This window comes from Microcaecilia unicolor, chromosome 3, assembly GCF_901765095.1.
Source record: "Microcaecilia unicolor chromosome 3, aMicUni1.1, whole genome shotgun sequence".
Classification (NCBI taxonomy): Eukaryota; Metazoa; Chordata; class Amphibia; order Gymnophiona; family Siphonopidae; genus Microcaecilia; species Microcaecilia unicolor.
Window position 1 is genome coordinate 397,263,988 of NC_044033.1, and position 19,532 is coordinate 397,283,519.

At 42.1% G+C, this 19,532-nt stretch overlaps 1 protein-coding gene across 2 annotated transcripts in view; it reads right to left on the bottom strand.

The window, feature by feature from the left end:
- Positions 1–14,749, bottom strand: part of EFHC1 (EF-hand domain containing 1) — a 123,710-nt gene extending 108,961 nt beyond the window's left edge. For both annotated transcript variants that reach the window (XM_030198728.1, XM_030198729.1), the window contains exon 1: positions 14,624–14,749. In XM_030198728.1, coding sequence (XP_030054588.1) covers positions 14,624–14,689 — 66 coding nt within the window. In that variant the 5' untranslated portion in view covers positions 14,690–14,749. The remainder of the gene's footprint in view (positions 1–14,623) is intronic.
- Between the last annotated feature and the right edge of the window lie 4,783 nt (positions 14,750–19,532).

Here is a 19,532-nt window from a genome sequence, read left to right on the forward strand (position 1 = left end):
TGAAAAGTCCAAGCGATGCTGAACATTGTCCCCTACCAAGTGGCCGCTATATAATGTCCCCTACCGCACTATCAGTGAAGCAAAGGACAGAGAGACTCGAGAAAAAAAAAAAACGACTGAAAGAAAGATGGCAAAGGTAGAAGCAGAGCCGCCTGGAAACAAAAAAACTGCAATGAATCTACCTCAGCTGAGAAAGTGGAAACCGAGATCCTGAAGTACAATACTCCTGATATCGTAGACTACTGCTGACCTAGCAACAGATTGGAAGTATGTAAAGCCTGTCAGTGAGAAAGTACCTGATCACTAGAAGCTAAATAGGTAAAAACAAGAATGCAGTTAAATACTATGCAGAAGAAGAAGGTACCTAAATCCTTGCTGCAAATTAGACTGAAGGTCCAAATAAACTGACAGCCGCTGCAGTTACCCAACATGAAAAAAAAAAACATATCTCAGAGCGCAATTCAACTGAGAGAGAAAGAATCATCTGTAGCTGTTGCCTCTGCAAACCAATCACCTGAGACTCTTGTCGTAGACCACAATTAGTGAAAACGGGAATAAATCAACAGTAGACACTTGTTAGTACCTTTCATCTGTTAGAAACATATAGAAGTCCATAAAACACTACACAGTTCCAGGAACAACATGTATAGAATGTTTGTACGTTTAGGAATCTAGCCAGATGCTCATGGTCTGGATTGGCCGTGGACAGAAAGGTGGGCTCAATAGGACCTTTGAGCTTTTCCCAGTGTGGAATTACATATGTACTTATGTAGTAGAACTATAAATATACATATATATTTTCACAGATGCAGCCATCAAAAAACTGGTCACTGTGTATATGCTCCCGGCATACCTGCAGGAAGAATGCTCAATCTCAACCACCAGACCACTAGTGAGAATACAGAGGCCAACTGAGCGGAGGGATTCCATCAGAGATAAATATCTGGATACGAGAGGGCATCTATCTCTGCCGCTGACAAGTCTTTTTAGCAAGAAAGTAAGCGAGGCACATGGAAGGTCAGAGCGAAAAGAAATAGTTGTAGAACTGGGACCTCCCCTTAAGGTACTATCCACTGAGAACTCTTTTTTTTTTTTTTTTTCTTCAATGGTCACGAAATTGACAGAGTGAAAAGCTGCCCAAAAAAGACTACCGAGACTCCAAAGCGAATGAAGAAAAAATTCCTTCTTGGGAGCTAGAAAGTAAAATTTTACTCTGCAAAATAGAGCAAGGTAATGGCCAAAGGCCCAAGAACATCCAGAGAAAACAGAAAGTGGGACGCTTGTAGAGAAGACAAAAACAGTCTGCGCCAACTTGACTAAACAAAGAGAGAAAAAATAGAAACATGCTATGAAATCTAATGAGATCACACGAGAGCTCAAAAGAGAGACCTGGCTACATGCACCCCATAACCTAGGGTGTGCCCGAAATGCACCACCCGTTGCTTGACCTGACAACTCTGCCAATAAGACTGTCTGTAATGAACCAGACATCTATGGAAAGGATGAAACGACGAGACGTGGTTTCATGAGCGCCGCTGCTACTACGACCATAACTTAAGAAAAAAGTGCGCAGAGCCGACGCGAGACTGAAGAGCAGGGCAAGAAAACTGGTAATGAGGACCTTATCATCCTCGTATCACGGACATTACTCCTCCTATACTGAGATGTACTAAGATGTACCGACCCACATCCATAAGAAATGAATGTGGTACTTGCAACCTGGATTGACCACAACTGAGAACAGGATGCTGGGCTTAATGGACTCTTAGACTTTCCCCGTATGACCATACTCATATACTAATAGCAAAAATGCACAGGAAGTGAAAGAATCCCCTTCCAATTGAAAGGAAGGTCTGGAATGAGGACATATAGAATGAAAATGAAAAGATCACCATACAGTATGTTGAGCGTGGACTGAGACACACTGGCCTTTAATTTTACCGGATCTCCCCAAACCTCGTATCATGTCATGCCTCCTTCTCACTGAGATGTACAGAGATGAACAGACGCACACTCACGAGATATGAATGTGGTATTTGCAATCTGGATTGACCCCATCTGAAAACAGGATGGGGACTCTTGGCCTTTCCCATTATGGCAACACTTATGCCCTTATGGCAAAAAATGCACAGAAAATGAGTGAATCTCCTTCCAAGAGAAAAAAACTCTGGAGAGAGGAAGAATAAAATGAAAATGAAAAGGAATAGACTTGGAAAATACCTATTACGGAAAAGGTGGTGAATTTGTGCCACAGGAGACAAGACTGTACCTGACGTCAAGAAAGCTTGAAACAAGACCCTAAAATCTGTAAGGAAGAGAAAGGGATAGCAGATATTATGGATGGTCATACTGGACAAAACCAGAATGTTTACCATGTGCCCAGGCTGAATAGAGGAAACAAAAATACAAGTAGATGGCATGAGGACCTCCCACTATCCTTAAGTGGGAGAAAATGCAAATTGACCTGATAACTTTACTCCCTAAGTGGACATATATCTTGTAAGTCCTAGAAGAAAACTAAGATAACACATGAGAAACTCCAAGACATTTGGAAAGTAGAGAAGATGTGAATAAAACATGCCTTCTAAAGCATCTGAGAAAACTGGGTGCTCGGTAGACAGGACTGAGTCTCCTAGAATATGAGAACCATCTGAACCATGTAGCCTATGCAGCTGTCATCTGCTATGCCAAAGAGAACGCATAGCCATGAAAGAAAATTGCTGAAAGGAAGTAAGACCTTATGTCCAGAATTGCAAAGTACGCAACAATTGAGTATCAGACAATGTATTTCATTGCACATGGCATCTGAACCATATAGCCTACGCTCTAGAGAACGTTTGTTAAGATCTTAAAACACTGTATAAGAACATAGCCACGGAGGAAAATTTCCTAAAAGGAATTAAGATCTTATGTCCAGCATTGTAAAGTACCAAACAATGGCACCTGAACCAGATAGCCTATGCCATAGAAAATGTTTGTTAAGTTCTTAAAACACTGTATAACATCATAGCCATGAAGGGAAATGCTTGAAAGGAACTAAGATATTATGGCCAGATTTGTAAAGTACTAATCAATTGACTATTAGACAATGTAGTCCTATTCACCAGGAAATGAGAAAGACACAGAGTGACACACACTGGACCTCCATAAAAACTGCGCTAGACAATAGCAAAGACCTTTCCTCCAAACATCACACACAAGGGAAAGGAATAGGAAATTGGCTATTTTGGAGCTGAGATATAATTTAATTCGCCCCATTGTCTAAAACAGAGAATTCCCGACTGAGCTGCACTTTGAATCGGAGTCTTGCCAAGAACAAAGAAATCGCCAACTGAGCTGCACTTTAATTCACAACATTGCTAGCAACCAAAAAGTCCCCGACGGAGAAAAAACAGAGGGGAAAACAAAATGAGCGCCATTCGCATCGTAACATTTCGTTTTTGTTTTGTTTTTTTAATAGCTTGAAAAATACATGTAAAAATTAATTGCGGGGAAAATATACTACCAATTGCCCCAACTACCGGAGAAACAATATCTCCTTTCCATTGCACAAACAGCCAAACACAGTAAAAGCAGAAAAACGCTGCCGCATCAAGGGAAATTGCAGCTGCAGGCAAAACAATGGCGGCCAAGCGCGCCAAAATGAGAAGAATAAAGTTCGGGGGAGAAAACCACTGACCAGACCGACGAAGAAGCAGGAAATCCGTGCCGCTGAAAAACAGATAACCTCCGATGCCGCACAAAACATGGTTTAGCCTCTGGCCCGACAGGAACCGTCAATACAGCTCCCAAGCTGTACAGACCTGTCCAAGAGCGAGCACGCGCTTAACAGTTCGCGCCTCTCTCTTTTTTTTTTTTACAACTACCGCCGCTAACAACGCCGGATAGCAGAGGAAAAATAATGAAGATAACAAAAAACCACCGATTAAAGTCACAGACGCTGACTTTTCACTTTTTTTTTTTTTTTTTAAATAGCTCCGCCAGAAAAGAAAATAAAGACTCTTCAAACAGAATAAGACAGAAGAGCTACCTGCTCGTTATAAGACTGGGGAAAGCAAAAACTACTTCCTTTAAATTCCTTTCATTTGAATTAATTCTTTTAATTTTCTTTTACTTGATTTAATTCTTTAAAAACTGCTGCCTATTAAAAGTGGCTGCCTCTCCCAAAGACGGTACACCTTTCCAGAGAAAGGGACGGCCCTTCCCTGCTAAGCCAGGGAGATGGGGAGGAAGGGGGGTGGACTCGAGACACCCGAGTTTAACACCCCAGAGGCTGTCAAAGAAAGAAAAGAAACCCTGTCAAGCCTCTAATTACGATTCCAGGCACAGAAGAAGTATTATAAATATATCTGTAATATCTTATATCTTATAGAGAAAAAGAGAGAGAGAGACTAATGGGCTCACTTCCTACCTGCTGAGAGACTGAGAAAATACTGGGGCTAAGGTCACATGGCCAGGGCTTCTATTGGCTCTCTAGAGTCAGAGTTTTTTCTCAGTCTCCACCTGCTGGTAGGCGGGCACAACCCAACAGTCCAATCCTGGTCCGGTCCGGAGGGATGCTAAGGAATTTATATTCTCACAAGTGGGTGATGCCAACCCACGTTGCCCGGTCCAGAATTTACCAAAGTCTAATGAGAGCCTTCCCGCCCACTGCGAGAATGCGGTCTCCTCGGTTTAATACCACAGCAAAAAATAAAGCAAAAAACTATGAAGGAGAGACAACTCCAAGGGGAAAGGGGATGGATTGTGAGAATATAAAGCCTGCTGCCCAGGACAAGCAGGCCTACAATTCTCACAAATGGGGAATCCCTAGCAGCCAGGCTCACCAAAAACAACAAACATTGGTCAACTGGGCCTCACAACATCGACGACATAAAACAGATTAACCTGAAACTATATACAATCTGAATGAGAGTGTAGTCTGGAACAGAATAAAATAGGCCTGGGAGGGTGGAGTTGGATTCTAGACCCCAAACAGATTCTGCAATACTGTCTGCTCGAAGGGACTGTCGTGTCGGGTATCCTGCTTAAGGCAGTACTGTGATGTGAATGTGTGGACTGAAGACCACGTCGCAGCCTTGCAAATTTCTTCAATGGAAGCTGACTCAAGTTGGATATCAACGCAGCCATGGCTCTGACATTATGAGCTGTGGCATGACCCTCTAAGGCCAGCCCAGTCTGGGCATAAGTGAAGGAAATGCAATTTTCCAGCCAAATTGCGACCCCCCCATCCAATTCCAATGGCGACCCCCATCCTGTTGGGATCAAAAGAAACAAAAAGGTGGGTGGACTGTCTGTGGGGCTTTGTCCGCTCCATGTAGTAGGTCAATGCTCTCTTGCAATCCAAGGTGTGAAAACTACTTTCGCCAGGAGGGCATGAGGTCGGGGAAGAATGTTGGCAAGACAATCGACTGATTCAGAAACTCAGACAACACTTTCGGCAGGGTGAGTGTGGAGGATTACTCTGTTGTGATGAAACTTAGTATAAGGTGCATCCTCTACCAAGGCCTGAAGCTCACTGACTCTATGAGCTGAAGTAACAGCCACCAAGAAAATGACCTTCCAGGTCAAGTACTTCAGATGGCAGGAATTCAGTGACTCGAAAGGAGCTTTCATCAGCTGGGTGGGAATGACGTTGAGATCCCATGACACTGGTGGAGGTTTGACGAGGGGCACTGACAAAAGCAAACCTTTCATGAAGCGAACAACTAGAGGCTGTCCAGAGATGGGCTTACCTGCTACAAGCTGATGATAAGCACTAATTGCACTAAGGTGAACCCTTACGGAGTTGGCCTTGAGACCAGACTCTGTGACCTCCTGAGAGGCACGAACCTTGGACGCAAGTGAGAGAAGACTGTCCACTCTCGTGTCTGGGAGGTAGGCTCGTACCATCCAAGTATTGAGCAGGGCTCCTATGAACTCAAATCGCTGGACAGGGCAGAGATGGGATTTGAGGTGGTTTAAAATGAACCGTAGTAGCTCGAGCACCCGAATAGTCATCTGCATGGACTCCTCAGCACCCTCCTCCGAGGTGCTCTTCACCAGCCAATCGTCGAGATATGGGAAAACATGAACTATTTGGAGAAGACCCTGGGAGCTGACGCGAGGCTAAAAGGCAACAAATGGTACTGAAAGTTATGTGCTCCCAGCCGAAATCAAAGATATTTCCAGTGGGCTAGAAGTATTGGGATGTGAATATATGCATCCTTGAAGTCCAGAGAGCATAGCCAATCATTTTCCTGAATAATTGGAAAAAGGGTGCCCAAGGAAACCATCCTGAACTTTTCTTGGACTAGGAATTTGTTCAGGCTCTTGGGTCTAGGATAGGATGCATCCCCCCTGTTTTTTTTTTTTTTCAAACAATTTTTATTGTTTTTAGAAACATAACAAATACAGCAGAATATTGACACAAGAATCAAATATCCTTCTATATCATATACATATGTCTAGTAGTAAGGCTGCAATATAAAGCGAAGATACTTACCTGTAGCAGGTATTCTCCGAGGACAGCAGGCTTCATATTCTCACAAGTGGGTGATGCCGATCCGTGTCGCCCGGTCCAGCATTTTGACAAAGCTAAAAACAGAGCTTTCTGGAGCACAAGCCGCGCTCCACCGCTCATGTGTGAGTGCCTTCCTGCCCGTTGCGTGAACGTGGTCTCCTCAGTTTAATACTAAAGCAAAAATAAAGTAAAAATAACCAAGGAGACAACTCCAAGGGGAGGTGGGTGGGACTGTGAGAATATGAAATCTGCTGTCCTTGGAGAATACCTGCTACAGGTAAGTATCTTCGCTTTCTCCGAGGACAAGCAGGCTTCTATCTTCTCACAAGTGAGGAATCCCTAGCATCCAGGCTCACCTAAAACAACAAACATTGGTCGACTGGGCCTCGTAAAAGCGAGGACATAACACAGATTAACCTGAAACTATATACAATCTGAATGAGGGTCTAGCCTGGAACAGAATAAAACGGGCCTAGGAGGGTGGAGTTGGATTCTAGACCCCAAACAGATTCTGCAACACTGACTGCCCAAACCAAATGTCACGTTGGGTATCCTGCTCAAGGAAGTAGTGTGATGTGAATGAGTGAACTGAAGACCACGTTGCAACCTTGCAAATTTCTTCAATGGAGGCTGACCTCAAATGACCTCAAATGACCAATACAACACAAACAGCTACTCCACTATAACCACACCTCACTGCACACTTCCTATCTCAGAAAACCTGAAAATTCTTGGAGTCACCATTGATCGAAACCTCACACTCGATACCCACGTGAAGAACACAACGAAAAAAATGTTCCAATCGATGTGGAAACTCAAAAGAATTAAACCGTTTTTCACCAGAAACGTCTTTCGCACCCTGGTACAGTCACTAGTAATAAGCCACTTGGACTACTGCAACGGTCTGTATGCAGGCTGTAAAGAACAGACCACCAAAAAACTCCAAACAACCCAAAACACGGCAGCCAGACTCATCTTTGGAAAACCTAAATATGAGAGTGCGAAGCCCCTAAGAAAGAAACTACATTGGCTTCCACTCAAGGAACGCATTGAGTTCAAGATGTGCACAACCGTGCACAAAATCATTCACGCAGACGCCCCACTCTATATGCTAAACCTAGTGGACCTACCCCCCAGAAACGCCAAAAGATCGGCCCGCAAATTCCTCAATCTGAATTTCCCCAGCTGCAAAGGAGTGAAATACAAACAGGCTTATGCTACGACCTTTGGATACAAAAGCACACAGTTTTGGAATGCGTTACCCAAGGCCCTGAAAACCATGAATAATCTAATCAGCTTCCGCAAAGCTCTGAAAACACATCTCTTTAACAAAGCTTACAAAAGTCACCCTCAATGATACTAATCATCCCCCAAACCACCCAAGCACACCTAAAACACCTCTCACTCAACCTACCCAACATCTGCCCATGTAAATCCTCTTTTACCTCAGCTTATGATCAACTGTATTTAAATCATGTACTGACTTTATCATAACCTTACTCTGTAAGCCACATTGAGCCTGCAAAAAGGTGGGATAATGTGGGGTACAAATGCAATAAATAAATAAAATGGGCTACCGACATAGCCATGGCTTTGACATTATGAGCTGGGATGTGACCCACAAAGGGCAGCCCAGCCTGAGCATAAGTATTCATCCCAGAGTACTGATAGAATTTAAAAATTAACTTGCAGAACTATTGTTAGTAATATGTAATTTATCTTTAAAATCGAGCATGGTACCGGAAGATTGGAGGGAGCCAATGTAATGCCAATTTTTTTTAAAGGTTCCAGAGAAGATCTGGGAAATTACAGACCGGTGAGCTGGACGTTGGTGCCGGGCAAAATGGTACAGACTATTATAAAGAATAAAACTACAGAGAATATTCAAAAGCATGGATTAATGAGACAAAGCCAACATGGATTTAGTGAAGGGAAATCTTGTCTCACCAATCTATTACATTTCTTTGAAGGGGTGAACAAACATGTGGATAAAGGTGAGCTGGTTGATACTCTGGAACTAGATTTTCAAAAGGTGTTTGACAAAGTACCTCATGAAAGAATCCAGAGGAAATTGGAGAGTCATGGGATAGGAGGAAAACTGGTTAAAAGATAGAAAACAGAGAGTAGGGTTAAATGGTCAGTATTCTCAATGGAGAAGGGTAGATAGTAGGGTTCCCCAGTGGTCTGTGCTGGGACCACTCCTTTTTAACATATTTATAAGTGATCTAGAGATGGGAGTAACTAGTGAGGTAATTATATTTGCTGACAACACAAAGTTATTCAAAATTGTTAAATCACAAAAGGATTGTGAAAAATTACAAGAGGACCTTACGAGACTGGGAGACTGGGCTTCTAAATGGCAGATGATGTTTAATGTGAGCAACTGCAAAGTGATGCATGTGGGAAAGAGGAACCCAAATTATAGCTACATAATACAAGGTTCCACATTAGGAGTCACCGACCAAGAAAGGGATCTAGGCTTCGTCGTTGATGATATGTTGAAACCCTCTGCTCAGTGTGTGGCGGCAGCTAAGAAAGCAAATAAAATGTTAGGTATTATTAGGAAAGGAATGGAAAACAAAAATGAGGACATTATAATGCCTTTGTATCACTCCATGGTGTGATCGCACCTTGAATATTAAGTTCAATTCTGGTCACCGCATCTCAAAAAAGATATAATGGAATTAGAAAAGGTACAGAGAAGGGGCAACGAAAATGATAATGGGGATGGTGACGACTTCCCTATGAGGAATGGTTGAAGCGGCTAGGGCTATTCTTCTTGGAGAAAAGATGGCTGAGGGGAGATAAGATAGAGGTCTATAAAATAATGAATGGAGTGGAACGGGTAGATGTGAATCATTTGTTTACTCTTTCCAAAAATACTAGGCCTAGGGGGCATGTAATGAAGCTAGAAAGTAGTAAATTAAAACGAATCGGAGAAAAGGTTTCTTCACTCAACGTGTAATTAAACTCTGGAATTCGTTGCCAGAGAATGTGGTAAAATTGATTAGCTTAGTGGGGTTTAAAAAAGGTTTGGATGGCTTCCTAAAGGAAAAGTCCATAGGCCATTATTAAATTGGACTTGGGTAAAATCCACTATTTCTGGGATAAGCAGCATAAAATGTTTTGTACTTTTTTGGGATGCTGGGCTTAATGGACCTCTGGTCTGTCCCAGTATGGCAATACTTATGTACTTATGTAACCAGTAAGAGGCAATGAGTATGGTTGCTTGATCCTGCTTGAGTTTCAGCAAAGTTTTCCCCACAAGAAGTACTGGAGGATACACATACAGAAGACCTTCTCCCCGGAATAACCAGTTGCATCTTACTTGATATCATTTATTCCTGTGGATAGACTATGGCGTGAATTTCTACCTATGACTACTGCAAATGTGAAATTGTTATTGAACAAATCTACTAAGTCTAATTGTAGTTTAGATCTATGTCCAGCTTATTTAATGAATGACATGACAGATGCTTTTTTTGTTTACTTTTAGTGAATGGCTAAACAGTTGTCTGATAGATGGTAGGTTCCCTGAAAATGGTGGAGAAATTGTTTTGACACCTATTCCTAAAAATCTCAATAGGGACTTAGCACAACTTAAGAACATAAGAATTGTCATAATGGGACAGATCAGGAAGGGGGATGAAGTTCAGTTAAGTCAGTTTACAACTTATTTGAATGATCAGGACCCCAACATCCATTTTGAACATCATATTGGGGGTGTACAGTTAATATTTTGGATGTCAATATTCAATGGCATCAGGGTAAGTTTGTAACCAAATCCTACCGAAAAAAAGCAGATCGTAATGCAATTTTGCACTACCGCAGTCATCATCCTCTTCGGTTGAAGAATAGCATACTGGCAGGACAGTTCCTCCGGATTCAGAAATTATGCACCTCTCATGATACTTTTGAGGAACAAGCTCGGTTCAGACAGCAGGGATATCTGCCCAAAGTCATTTCTAAGGCGACAAAGTGGGCTTACAATGCTCATGTGAGTGGTTAACTACCTCCACTAGAGAGCAGGACACCCCACGGTTGACATGCGTGTTACAGTATATTTTTGAGAGTATTGCGATGGAGAGAATAGTTAGGCCAATTTTATCAGTGCATGTTCAGCTTCAACAACAATCCCGGTTCACCTATACACGTAGGAAGAATTTGGGTGAATTAATATCCCATTATAGGGTTCCAATGGATGGATATAGTAATGATATAGTGGGGTGCCATGGGGTGTGTGTAAGGTTACCATATGGCTCCAGAAAAAGGAGGACGGATTGAGCCAGCCGGGTTTTACTTCCATTGCTTTCCATTGAAAGCAATGGAAGTAAAACCCAGCTGGTTCAATTACTTCCATTGAAAGCAATTGCTTTCCATTGAAAGCAATGGAAGTAAAACCCGGCTGGCTCAATCCGTCCTCCTTTTTCTGGAGCCATATGGTAACCCTAGGTGTGTGGAGCATGTGTTTATTGTAATTATGCGTTGCAGATCTCCCAAATTGAGATACTTCATTCAGCAGGACAGGTACAGTGGGGGAAATAAGTATTTGATCCCTTGCTGATTTTGTAAGTTTGCCCACTGACAAAGACATGAGCAGCCCATAATTGAAGGGTAGGTTATTGGTAACAGTGAGAGATAGCACATCACAAATTAAATCCGGAAAATCACATTGTGGAAAGTATATGAATTTATTTGCATTCTGCAGAGGGAAATAAGTATTTGATCCCCCACCAACCAGTAAGAGATCTGGCCCCTACAGACCAGGTAGATGCTCCAAATCAACTCGTTACCTGCATGACAGACAGCTGTCGGCAATGGTCACCTGTATGAAAGACACCTGTCCACAGACTCAGTGAATCAGTCAGACTCTAACCTCTACAAAATGGCCAAGAGCAAGGAGCTGTCTAAGGATGTCAGGGACAAGATCATACACCTGCACAAGGCTGGAATGGGCTACAAAACCATCAGTAAGACGCTGGGCGAGAAGGAGACAACTGTTGGTGCCATAGTAAGAAAATGGAAGAAGTACAAAATGACTGTCAATCGACAAAGATCTGGGGCTCCACGCAAAATCTCACCTCGTGGGGTATCCTTGATCATGAGGAAGGTTAGAAATCAGCCTACAACTACAAGGGGGGAACTTGTCAATGATCTCAAGGCAGCTGGGACCACTGTCACCACGAAAACCATTGGTAACACATTACGACATAACGGATTGCAATCCTGCAGTGCCCGCAAGGTCCCCCTGCTCCGGAAGGCACATGTGACGGCCCGTCTGAAGTTTGCCAGTGAACACCTGGATGATGCCGAGAGTGATTGGGAGAAGGTGCTGTGGTCAGATGAGACAAAAATTGAGCTCTTTGGCATGAACTCAACTCGCCGTGTTTGGAGGAAGAGAAATGCTGCCTATGACCCAAAGAACACCGTCCCCACTGTCAAGCATGGAGGTGGAAATGTTATGTTTTGGGGGTGTTTCTCTGCTAAGGGCACAGGACTACTTCACCGCATCAATGGGAGAATGGATGGGGCCATGTACCGTACAATTCTGAGTGACAACCTCCTTCCCTCCGCCAGGGCCTTAAAAATGGGTCGTGGCTGGGTCTTCCAGCACGACAATGACCCAAAACATACAGCCAAGGCAACAAAGGAGTGGCTCAGGAAGAAGCACATTAGGGTCATGGAGTGGCCTAGCCAGTCACCAGACCTTAATCCCATTGAAAACTTATGGAGGGAGCTGAAGCTGCGAGTTGCCAAGCGACAGCCCAGAACTCTTAATGATTTAGAGATGATCTGCAAAGAGGAGTGGACCAAAATTCCTCCTGACATGTGTGCAAACCTCATCATCAACTACAGAAGACGTCTGACCGCTGTGCTTGCCAACAAGGGTTTTGCCACCAAGTATTAGGTCTTGTTTGCCAGAGGGATTAAATACTTATTTCCCTCTGCAGAATGCAAATAAATTCATATACTTTCCACAATGTGATTTTCCGGATTTAATTTGTGATGTGCTATCTCTCACTGTTACCAATAACCTACCCTTCAATTATGGGCTGCTCATGTCTTTGTCAGTGGGCAAACTTACAAAATCAGCAAGGGATCAAATACTTATTTCCCCCACTGTATTTACTTTGTGGTCGCACACAGATTGTAATAATGTGCAATGTGTTTATGGCATCTGTTGCCCATGTGGGTTGTGGTATATAGGGCAACCAATACACAAATTTAAGAACAAAATATTGCAACATCTGAGTAACCTTTGTTTGCAGAAACAGGAAGCGCCTTTGGTATCGCACTGGGTGACTAAGGGGCATACAGTCCAGAATCTGAAATTCGTTGTATTATTTCAATGTAGTACTACCAGAAGAGGTAATATCACTTTGTTACTGTTACGTAAAGAACAACGAATAATATTTACATGGAACACTATCGTTCCTCATGGTTTGAACAGAGAGGTTGAATGTGTGAGGGGGCAGGGTTTTAAGTATTTAAACTGCTAAGAATCCAGGCACTCTATACGCATGTGTTGGAGTTTTTTGGCGCTGGGGAATCACTGCAGGATGTGCTGTGAGTTCCTGTCTACCCAATATCCATGAATGAGATTGAATTATCAGTTGTAAGTTATGTGAAGATATTGTATATTTTTAAGTGGGGAGAGGTAAAGCAGTCATATAGGAATTGTGATGGATGGTTAATGTGTTTTAGCTCAGACTCCTAAAACACATTAACCATCACAATTCATAGATGTGTAGGGTGCAGGAAAACTGCAAGACACAGATGGTTTTGATCTTGTAAAGATTTGCATGATTGGTTCCAGACATTTCAACCTAGTGCCTGCTTATGTAGGACAAACTCGTTGTGACCCAGATGTCAACTTTGTGATTTGGGACTACACATTTCAGCAAAGCTCTATTGAATAGATATATATGGGCCACCAGTGGTGGAAGGAGTGAAAAAACTTTTGTGGAATGAATGAAAGTCACTTTCTATGAAAGGACTCTAAAGCTGGGGAATGGGGCGATTAGCATGGGTTTTGGTTGAGGATATGCTGTTAAAGTTGTATTGCATTAGGGGGGTATTTCTATTCTATTAGTTATGAAAAATATTGAAATGTTTGGATATGTGTGAGTTTTTAAGCTGATTTACCCATTGAATTTTGAGTGATTTTAGAAGTTTGACATATAATTTATTTGTTGCATTTATACCCCACATTTTCCCACCTATTTGCAGGCTCAATGTGGCTTACATAGTACCGTCAGGTGTTAGCCACCTCCAATGAAGAAACAAATACAGAGTGATGTTGTTACAGACCAGTAGAGAATCAAGAGAAGAGTGATATATTGTTCATTGCATGTTATGGCTTCATTGTGTAATAAAGTTTATTGTAGTGATAGTTGTTGAATGGTTTATGTGTGTTACCATTTACAACTATAAGTGGTTTATTACCCAGTGCTGTGCTTAATGAATATGATGAATGAGAAAGATTTACATGCCAGCCACCTCTGTTCTGTGCTTCTGCAGTTCTCAACCCATTCCTTCAGGCACACCCAGCCAATAAAGTTTTTAGGATATCCTCAACGAATATGCATAAGGTAGATTTGCACACCACGGAGGCATATTCGTTGTGGATATCCTGAAAACCTAACTGGCTGAATGTATCCTGAGAACTGGGTTGAGAACCACTGTATTACCACAACAAAAAGGCAGAACTGCCAAGTTACATAGTTCAAAGAGGAAGAGTTAAGGTCTGTCCTGGGCAAGTTAAATTAATGAGTAGAATCAAGGACTATAAATCCCACACTGCTTCAGGAATAACTAGGACTGGCCAAAAAGTCTGTCTCCTAAAAGTGGGTAACTTGGCAGCTCAGTTTTATTTACAATTGGCTAATATTATTGTATTGGCTAATATTATAAAGTTACAAGTAATATTATTGTTGGCCCACAGTAATTAAGATTATCACAAATAGTTCAGAAAAGTGCCGAAAAGAATTTATAAATCTCCCCACAACACTGCTTCTGATGACTCCTCCCCCTCCTCTTTGTCGCGCGCAGAGGAAGACTGTTTTTGGAGCTCAGAGGTCGAGCGTATAAGAAAGCGATGGGGAGATGGAGTACACTCACCGTGGGATCCCTGAACGTGTTGCCGGGCAGGAACGGCAGCCCCTGCGCCTGGTACCCGCCGGCCATGACTCAGCGCCACAGGCGCTCGGTCGGTCGCTCTCTCTCTCCGTCTCCGCCTGCCCTGCACTGCACTCAGCCCAGCGTGGCCCGTCGCCTGGAAACGGAGAGCTGCCCGTCTCCATGGCAGCCGTAAACATTCTAAAGAAAGAAGGCCGAGCGCCGCTTACAGGTTCTGCAAGGTAACTACACTGCAAACAGTGCCACAAACAACCACAAAGGGTTGTAGGGCTACGGGGGAAAGGAAAGGGACAAAAACTGCCCCAATTTGACTGCCCCTATTTGACTGACTGTACATTTGTTCTTTAGATTGTAAGCTCCTTTGAGCAGGGACTGTCCTTCTATGTTAAATTGTACAGCGCTGCGTAACCCTAGTAGCGCTTTAGAAATGTCAAGTAGTAGTAGTAGTAGTTTTTCCATTACATTGGCTAACCGCAGTTGAGTTTTGAGGCATTCTTTTCAGTATATATTGTAACACAAGGATTCACAAAGCTGCCCTAAGGACTCTACAGCCTAATGGGAATTTCTGAATATCCTCACTGAAGATGCCTGAGCTTGATTTGCATGTGATTGGTCTCCAATGTTTGCACATTTATTAATTGCATCTTCTTTGTGCAGACCCTTAATACTAGACTGGCTGGAGAGTCCTTAGGGAAGTCCTGCTATAAGCAACAGGTATGTACTTGGACCTATCTGTGTTCTTTATCAAATTACCTTTATAAATTTTCTGTCGGAATGATCTCAGACACCAAGAAGATGAAAGTTAGGATAATCAGCAAAAAGAATAATAACCCTATAGAAATATTTGTTGACTGAAATAATCTATAATAATGTAAAGTATCTAGGCAGCTGGATCAGGGAAAAGGCAAATGTTTTTAACGTAAGTAAAAATAACTGTGAATGCTAAAACTTACTTTTGAGACTATAAAGCATTTGTACATTTTTTATGGGGACCTTAGATTTAAAGGTAAAAAGTTATTATTAAGTTATGTCATCTTCACGGTAGGAACATTAAATACAGATTTATAAAGAGATAACAAATGGGGAAAGCATGCATGAAATTCTTTACAACCTCATTACACGTGCCCTTTTCCTCACGGGTCCTGGAGGGAGGGGGGTGGAGGCAACCAAAGACCATGTGATCTATAATGCTACATTTATAACATTCAACTACTTCTCCCCTCATATGACATCCCTTGCCACTCAACACCTAATATCTCCCTTTTTGGGCTGGGTTCTTCACCCTCCCCCCTCCACTATCCCTCTCCCCAGTGATTCTAGAGAGTTCCTTCAACCAACTTTAGTAATCTCCTAGGGATATCCATATACCTTCTCGCTCCCAATTTACCAGGGGATTCAATGTAAATGATGGCATGTGCCCCCTATCAAGGACTGTCACTGCAGTGGCCAGATAATATAGAAAGGACAGTGCAGCCTATGGGGAAAACCCTTCTAGCAGGCATGAATGATGGTCTATGGTTGCTTGAATTTATAACCCCATCTTACCCTGTCATGAATAGCAGTGAATGGGATTGGTGAGTTAGAAATGCAGATTATCCAACCAAAAAGGTTCTATTTTGACGTTCCTAGTCAGGCACCTTAGTGGGGTCATGGACAAATCCAACAACACACTAAGCAAAAACTGACCTTTCATGCTATTCTGAAACAAAGAACAAGACCATCATAAAAACAGTTTGTTAAGAAGTTTGCTTGCAATCAGACAGCAATTCCATTAGTACACAAGATCCTTTAGAGGTGACAGGGGCTGGGAGCATGGCATTTTTTCATCTTCAACACCAAAGCCAATGTCTTTGTAATTATTTTAAAAGGGATCCTTTATTCAGAATCAGAAAAAGTTCACAACACAAGAATAACAAACAGCTTTCTTATCATCTGACCAATTTTTGCTAGTTACAATTCCAACATGATTGTACAATAAACTGTTGATACATACCTATTGGCATGACCTATTCCTTAAGTTTCTAAACAGGATTTCCCCCACCCCACCCAACTCCACCCCTTCCTAAAGTCATATTTTTAAACTGTAAGAGGATACATACCTACTAAAATATGTCTAAGAAAAGATCATTCTAATTGAAAACCACCAAACAGAGAAATGCGGGGACTAATGTGTAAATATACATTTAAAAAATGTCCCAAACATCCAAAATTTTGCCACCAATTTTCCATATAACTGCAATGACATAAGTGAATTTTTAATTTGTTATGGGGATCATCAGATCTAGCTGCATCTCACACCATACGAACAATCATGTTCTTTCTTCACTGAAAAAAATGGTTGTGGTGCAAATCCTCATAAGATAACCCTTATTTTCTAATTTTCTATTTCCTTCTTTTACATCTCTTTAAGTAGCATAACTGTGCAATGTACCAGCCTTCTTTAAATATAACAAATATGCACACTGGCACAGACTTATCTTTATAGGTGGCAGCTTTTAACCGCAGGAGAACCTCCACCGACCATTTTCTCTATATGCGGGAGTATATGAATTATGCTATGAGAGCCTCTTCCTTGAGGAAGCTTATTGCGAAACCTGGCCACGTCAGTGGAGGTTCTCCTGCGGTTAAAAGCTGCCACCTATAAAGATAAGTCTGTGCCAGTGTGCATATTTGTTATATTTAAAGAAGGCTGGTACATTGCACAGTTATGCTACTTAAAGAGATGTAAAATAAGAAAAGAAGGAAATAGAAAATAAGGGTGATCTTATGAGGATTTGCACCACAACCATTTTTTTCAGTGAAGAAAGAACATAATTGTTCGTATGGTGTGAGATGCAGCTAGATCTGATGATCCCCATAAAAGATTAAAAATTCACTTATGTCATTGCAGTTATATGGAAAATTGGTGACAAAATTTTGGATGTTTGAGACATTTTTGAAATTTATAAGAAAAGATCATGACATTTTACAGTATATTCCAGATTATAATACTCACCAGAAGGACCCAGATAAAAAGACAACCGCAAACTGTCCAAATGTGACTTTCATATTAAAGTCTCTCTACCAGATATCATCTTGTACAAAGTTCAGCTGTACTATAGTACTGGGTTGTAGGGTTGTTTTTTGTTTGTTTGTTTTTGTAGAAAAACTTGAAAAAGTATTTGGTCACTGTGGGAGCTTTGAATTACAAGTTAAATTTATCTGCAGTGATGTTTAACTTTTGTGCCAACAGAGTCAGGGCAGTATTCTGGGCTCCCTTGTGTCACTGGTAGTGAAGTTCAGACTTTGGAACACCAACCCACCTGCAGGGTAAAGTGAGACACCATGGGGCTCGTCTTCAAAACAACAAAATGTCCACAAAATGTCATAAGATGGATGTTTTTCTCTCAAAAATGTCCAAGCTGCTATTTTCGACACTCTGATTTTAGATGTTTTTCTCTACAGTTCATCCAGATTTCAGGGGGGGGGGGGGGCGTGATTTGGACAGGATATGGGCAGCACCAAAAGATAGATGCTTTTCTGCAATAATGGAACAAAACGGAAACATCTAGCACTTATCTGTTTCAGTCATAAGTGACCCTAAATGACCAAACGACCACTAGCAGGACTAAGGCCTAATCCCCCCTTACTTCCCCAGTGGTCACAGCCCCCTTCCACCCTCCTAAGATGTGACAGTACATGATACCAGGTTCTATAACAGCTTCAGATACGATGGCTATTCTTGATTTCCTGGGCGTGGTCTGTGGCTCAGCCCTAAGGGAGTTTCAATCCGGCATGCAGCCACTGGAGGTGTAGAACAAATTTGATGGTGGTTCCTCCTGAGAAAGATTTGTGAAATGCGGTCCTGCATTGAGGAGCCGGCATAACATGAAACAGATATGGTGGACTGTTGAGTTAGTCACCGAGCACACAGCACCTGTATTGTGATGCATACTAATGACTGGAGGTGGCGTATTTGAACAGCCAACGGAGGTTTAACGGACATACAGAGTTTGTCCATGAAGAACAGTCATCCAGCGTTTATGTGGAAACATTTTCACTGCGTCCATGCGGAAGGCGTGGCGTTTGTAGGAAAAGGACCATTTAGCTGGCAGGACTGAGTTTTGATTATTTGAGTATGATATAATGTATAAGCATGGCAAAACATATGCACAATATGAAACAGTATAAGTATGCAGTTTAAAATGTAAAATCAACTGTTTTGTATTTAAATTAAATACAGGTGTGCAAGGTGAGCGGAGGAGTGAATGTGTGAGGTTTTAATAGTAGGCAGCAGTGCTAGTGAGGTTAGCGGGCATTGCAATACAATAAAATGTTTTTTTGTGATAAAGAAAAAATACTGGAGTCTTTGTGTAGTCGATATTCTTGTTAGAGCCGCAGGCAGATCCCAGGAGTAGCCTAGTGGTCTGTACAGTGGACTGTAGAGAAGGGAACCCAGTCCCATATCCCACTCGAACTGGTACACTTGTGGTAGAATGTGTGAGCCCACTAAATACCTACTGCAAGCTTGAGGGCTATTGTAGTAGTGTACAGTGAGGTACAGTATGTTTTTTTTCCCCCATTCCTGGAAGGGCTCACCATACAATATAAGTGGTCTTTTAGCAAAATGTGTACCTGGGACCTTTTATGCAAAGTCCACTGCAGTGCCATCTAGACTGCCCTACTGCTCTGCTGGGATGTCTGTGTGGCCAGTCAACATCCCAATGGCCCAAATTTTTGTGTGCAATTTTTAGCACCATATATAGAATTAGGCCGTTAGTATCTGTCCTTCTATTAGTAAATATTCCCCTCGATATTCAAAGCTATTTAACCAGTCAGACAAGGTCGCTGACCAGTTAAAGAGCATATTGGTATCTAACTGCTAATATTCAGCAGCAGATAACCAGTTATC